Here is a 6007-nt window from a genome sequence, read left to right as displayed (position 1 = left end):
ATCATCTTTAGAGAACTCCACTCCACACTCTGGTTAAAGGCACTCTTTAATTTCAATACTGGTCTCTACCCCATGCTGCACCTTGACATATTCCCCATGTTTATATTTCCAGCCATCTAACTAAATAAAAGGAAAGATTACTAATTAAATAAAAGGAAAGACTACCAGCAGCTCATAACACATAGTAAGATACTGAACAAAGACCAGCACAGGATATAAATTCAAATGGTCACAACACTATGGCTACTGCGAGTGAAACAACATTTTGTGCTTGCAGTTGTAGCCTAAAGAAAAAATTATCCATCAATGTTTAATGATAGTTACATTGTCAGAGAGAACCTTCAACTGTTCTTCATTAAAAGATCAGACTGGACTGCAGTCAAAGACAGGAAAAATCATCTGAGGGAGCAGAAGAAAGTGATGGCTAAGGAGGCGTCTTCAAAAGGTGACAAAAAGTGAACAGGAAGCCATAAGGCTGCTCTTTAACAGCTGTATAAGGCATGGATGGTCCACTAGAAATTATATTTTGCATTTTTAAACTAGGTTAATAAATGCCAGTAACTACAAAAAACTTATTAAGCATGGGAGAGATACTGTTGGTCTTAAAAAAATTAAAGTGCTAAATGTTTCCCTTAATACTGGTGCATCTCTACTGCAAACTAGAACAAGAAATGTTTCACTTTTACTTCTTATAGGACTTCAACAAAGTGTCAATAAAGTTCCACCAGTTTTATACTGAAGTAGCACTTTGGAACATGGATACAGAATATGGTTATCCTTTTTGGCAAGAGGTATCTTAAAGCTGTTCAACAAAGCTGTGTGCAGAAGGAGAAAGCTAATAAATATTACAGGATGGTTGTCAGTGAACATTTGCAGAAGTTACTTCCCCAGCTATGGGCTACATGCTCTGTATTGCTTCCAAAGAATCAAGGCTGCATGTGGGAAAGCAGCATTCTATGGATTATCTGCTTAACCAGAATGAAATCAGGCTTTGAACCAAACCTCCTTCCTCCCAGACATTTTCTGCTGACAACACGGCTTGTTCCACAACAGGGAGGCCCCTCCACAGCACACGTGTCAAAGGAGGCTGGACACAGCAAGTATGGGAAAGGGACAAGGACAACATTTTTCTGATCTAAATGATGTGAGTGGGCGATGGAAGAAACTCCTCAATCCAAAGGTCTGGTTGCTGTGAAGAATGGCTGCACTTTCACAGCCAAAGCTGTCTGATCTCACTTTCCAGACACTCACCTGGAAGGCAGCAGTGTGTCTGCAGAGCCCAGCTCTGCCAGGCCAAAGGGGAACGTTATCTTGTTCTGAAAAGCCTTTTAGATGATGTCCAGAAGGGTGTACTGGGCTCTTAGAGGGGAATGCACTGCCCAAGCAGCCACTGCAAATCCCCAGGGAGGGAAGGGCAATAGGCCCACAGGGACCATCCTGCAGGCCAGACTGACCCAGAGAATTTTGGGCTAAAGGCCAGAGTTACTGTCAGAGTATGAGGGCACCTCCCAGGCTATGCAACTCAGGAATCTCCCACACCAGCAGAGTATGAAAGGATGGAGTGTATGGCTCAATTTGTTTCCCAAACCCAGAGCAAAAGGCAGAATAATGCCAACAGAACCCTGTGGGCAGCTAACAGGCCACATCCTCCTGTGACACATGTTCTGTTGGTGGAGGCAGTAAACAAAGCAATCTGAAGAGCAGTTGAAGAGCATTTTACAAGTTTCCAGACTCTATATAAAGGAGGCACTAAGAAAACCATTGGGAAAGTTCTATTGCTAACATTTAGCACCTCTACCAAGAAGACAGGCTTCTACCAAGAGGATTACAGTAGAAATCAAAATGATTGTGTTCACGTTTGCCAGATTGTGGAAACAATCACCCTGGGGAGCAAATTGATACTGGGACTATGCACTGGCAGCTACGGAATTTGTCACTGTTCAGATGTCAGGTCTGTCTGCAGGCTCTGAACTCTGCCACCTTCATGACACCAGCACTGCCCAGTCGCTGTCTTCTCTTCCATACTGAAACAAAGCAAAAAAAAAAAAAAAAGAAGTTTAAGAATAAAAGTTAAAAGAATCAGTGCATGTTTGTAACAACTTCTTAGGTCTGTCCTCAGAAAGGTTAATTTTCACTGCCCTGACAGTAGTTTACATTGGTTTTTATGCCCTTATTTGCCCTTGATTTGGGCACAGACTGAAGATAGCTGGCCTTACCCATATTACAATAGCTGGTTCAGGAAGGAGCAGAGCTGATACTCACTACAGATGACACAGAACAGCCCTGCTTCACTTCCATCAGTTTAATGCAGTTACTCCCCGAGGCCTGCTCACTAATTCACTCATAACTATGCCCCTGCTCAAGCTCCAATAAACAAACACATTCCAGTTTATTTCTTTTTATTGTCAAGGTGGCTTTTTATTACAACATTCTGATTGAATGTGAAATAAAACCATCACAAATACCGCAGAGTACAATTAGGGAGAATCGTAAGCCAAAATAAAACAAGTTGTCTTTCCGTGCACAAACGAATGGGATCACCAAGCAGAAATGAAGGCAACCCATGGCATGCAGCCACATCCACTTCCAGGGGAGCACTCAGCCCCCAGGCAGCACTTCTGACAGCCAGACTGGTTCCATGCTCTACAGCTCTGTCACCAGTCCTGTAAACAATGCCCCAGAGAGGCCCCAAACACACACAGGGCTCCAGCAGGTAAATAATTCAGAGGTGGAGGGACAGCAGCAGATGGGAGTCCCTTCCCTTAGAGTGTTATACTTGAAAACACCTTCAACCAAGAAATGAAAACTCATTTTGGAGGCTTTATGTAGGCTAAAAAGATCACTTAATTTCTCCAGAGTGGGAAAATACAGGTGGGAGTGGGAAAATACAGAACCTCCCATACAGGTTCTGCATCAGCAGGAAATGTGGTAACAGGTCACTAAAGCAGGGAAAAGACAACAGCTCCACATCAGGATGAGCCAGAGGAAACACACTTCTAATCCACAAAGGAATGGTGCTCAGTGGGTTCATGTTTTACTCCTTACTCCAGCAGGCAAGGCTCTAACTGACCCTCAAAATTATCAAATCTACTACTTTTTTTCATTATTAATTCTGCTGCTCCTGTTCTGCATTGCAGTTAATTGTAAATTTTGCTAACTTTAGGCAGCAGTATCACCCAATGCTCCACTACAGAAATTGTTGCAGTGGCCAGTCTGAGTTACCATTTGACTAGAGTTTGCACCTGCCAGAATTAAGCAGGGAATGAAGCTGCAATACCACAATGAAAATAATTTCCTTCTACAAATAAAAGCACATTTAGCTTCCATTTTTAATTCTGTCAAGGGCTTTGTGATCTCAGACCAGTCAATCTGATCCCTCTTCCACTGTCCAGCACCTCCAGGTCATTCTTTGTAAAAATTAATACATACATGGTTCTTTCCTGTATGTTTTAAATTGCCCAGAGTAAAAAAGGGGCTTTGATTAAATGTCTCTTCTCTGCTCTCTTGCCTGCAGTGTTTAAATGTATTTAATAACACATAGCATAAGCAATGTATCTTATTTTCTATCCATCCCTTCCAAGCTGCAGCTTAATCCATGTCTTAAAGGGCACAGCAAAAGCTTGTTTATTCTCAAAGCATGGCTGCAAACCCACAGAAACATGAGTGGCATTTCAGTGAGTGTGTTCCCAGAGAAAAAAACTCCACCCCTAAATCCTGCAACTCAAGCAGCCATGGAAGAGTGCACTGTTACTAATTCATTCATAAGCACACCATTAATTTATATAATGTATGTTCTTTAATTTGAAGACTTCATCAGCCTTTAGTGATCATGATATCTATCCAGTGACAGGAAGGGAAATGTCTCTCTCAACTGGCATGAGAAATTGGATCAGTTCTGCCCATGAGCTTCTGATTTGTCACTCCAGCTCTGCTTCCACTGAGCAGCTGCTCACGTCTAAAGGCTTCCATCCCTCCGAACACTGCACACTTGCAAGAGATCAGCATGAAACCAGACTTGGAAACACAACAATGAGAGAACATGAAAATTATAAAAGCAGCGTGTGCTCTACACAAGGGAACTGGTGTAACAACAGCAGATATGGAGCCAGCACCTTCTGGTCACAGGTGCACATGCGGGACATGGTGGTGCTGAGAATTTCCACTTTTTTACAGATTCCCATGGCTCAACATGAAATGGGCACACTGCCCCAGTTCAGGCAGCAGAACAGCAAAGAGACCAGAGCTGTGTTTGACTGCTATTTCCATTGCACTTTATGCTTCAAAACTGGAAGATTCTTCGGAATTACAGCCTCAGATTGTCCAAATGATACCACAATAATCCAATGGTAATGCAAAGAGACCTGTTATTTTTTTTCTTCTGGTAGAGGACATAGAGGAGAACCTTTGATAAAGATCTTCTAACATTTTTAGGATTATTATATAGTCCACTTTTTGTGTCACAGCATTGTTCTCTGTGTGACATCATGGGGTCCTTCTGAATATGAGCCCAGCCCTCCACAGACAGGAAGGTGCAGAAACACAACCAGGAACCACTGATTGACTCTTAATGGGGAAGCAACCACCAATCTCTTTAAAATCAATGATTTTAAAAATGGTTTTCAATGGTTATGTGTTCTAACTCTCCTGGGTTTTTTTAAAGAAGGAAGAGAACCCAGAATTAAGCATAGATGTAATAGCCCAGCAATTTCCAGAAGTAACAAATTTAATCCTGGCACATAACTAAAGAACACAGACTAGGTACACACAGCTGAAAGGTGGAAAGGTCCACATCAACAGCTAAATAACGTGAAAAGGTCCCAGAAAGAGAATGTTTAGTAACAATCCACACTTTTCCAGCCTTGGCTGGTGGAGGAACACCAGGGTGATAAGGCAGGAGGCAATGGGCAGGAACTGATGCCCAGGAAGCTCCACCTGAACATGAGAAGAACTTCCTCACTCTGCAGTGCCTGAGCACTGGACAGACTGTCCAGAGAGAGTGTGGAGGCTCCCTTACTGGAAATATTCCAGACCTGTCTGGACACAGTCCTGGGCCGTGTGCTGGAGCTGGGAGGAGGCACCAGGTGACCACTGTGGGCCCTTCCAGCCTGACCCACTCTGATCAGGGAGGGAATCAGCCCTTCCCTCAGGGAAAAGCCTGGATACCTTTGTCTTGCCCTGCTCACTGCCTCAAGGGAGGAAGACACAGATCACAGGATTACTGGCAGGAACATAAAGATTTTAGTGGCATCTAAGAACACTTGGAGCCAAAAATGTAGAACGGAAACCATCAGAGTCAATTTGAAGAAATCCTGGCAACACTGCCAAGCAACTGCTATCAGATCTTAAATAAAGGGGCTTTGCAACTTGCCAAGCTCTTCTCCTATCCCCAAATCCCCCACACCATAAACTACACTAAATAAGCAAAAAACCCAGGCAACTTTAACAAGAAGGGCCCTCACCTGCTGCTCACTGACTTCACCTGAAATGGTCCCTGAAATGCCCAGACATGGAGATAAAGCAGATTCCACAAAGACTTTGATATTTAGCACATGAGAGAGGAGGGAACTGCTTTAAGAATGAGAAGTGATCATGTGATTGGAAAAATAATGAGAAATGGAAATGGTGATCAGCTGGCTGTGCCCAGTGAGTGTTTAATTGCCTTACTGATTAACCTGTACTCATTTGTGGCTGTGGTTAACATGTTTCATAAATCCCATCTTGTTCCCTTAAAAAAAGCAACCTCTAACAACAGTATTAGATTTCACTGGTAACAGTTGTATCTTACAACTCTCATCCACACTCCAAGAGGCAGGAAAAAATGACACTATACCTCATCTCTACCACACTTTCTCAAGGAAAGAAAATTGGCAGAATAATCACACTAGACAAAAGGGTCTACATTATTGTATGATGCCATCTGTAGCATCACTATCAAAAATATTTTCCACTCCTTTCAAACGTTCACCTTTTATTATTTTACATGGTTATAGCACAGAAAACACCTTAC

General features: G+C 42.7%; 1 protein-coding gene across 6 annotated transcripts in view; it reads right to left on the bottom strand.

Annotated features, from left to right (window-relative positions):
• Positions 1 to 1963: 1963 nt before the first annotated feature.
• Positions 1964 to 6007, bottom strand: part of BCAT1 (branched chain amino acid transaminase 1) — a 56131-nt gene continuing 52087 nt past the window's right edge. For all 6 annotated transcript variants that reach the window (XM_039698253.1, XM_039698254.1, XM_039698255.1 and 3 more), the window contains exon 13: positions 1964 to 2024. In XM_039698253.1, coding sequence (XP_039554187.1) covers positions 1983 to 2024 — 42 coding nt within the window. In that variant the 3' untranslated portion in view covers positions 1964 to 1982. The remainder of the gene's footprint in view (positions 2025 to 6007) is intronic.

The sequence above is a fragment of the Passer montanus genome, unplaced genomic scaffold (genome assembly GCF_014805655.1).
Source record: "Passer montanus isolate IOZ18808 unplaced genomic scaffold, ASM1480565v1 scaffold122, whole genome shotgun sequence".
Lineage (NCBI taxonomy): Eukaryota > Metazoa > Chordata > Aves > Passeriformes > Passeridae > Passer > Passer montanus.
The sequence above is the reverse complement of the archived record's forward strand: the minus strand, read 5'-3'. Positions and strand labels throughout refer to the sequence as shown.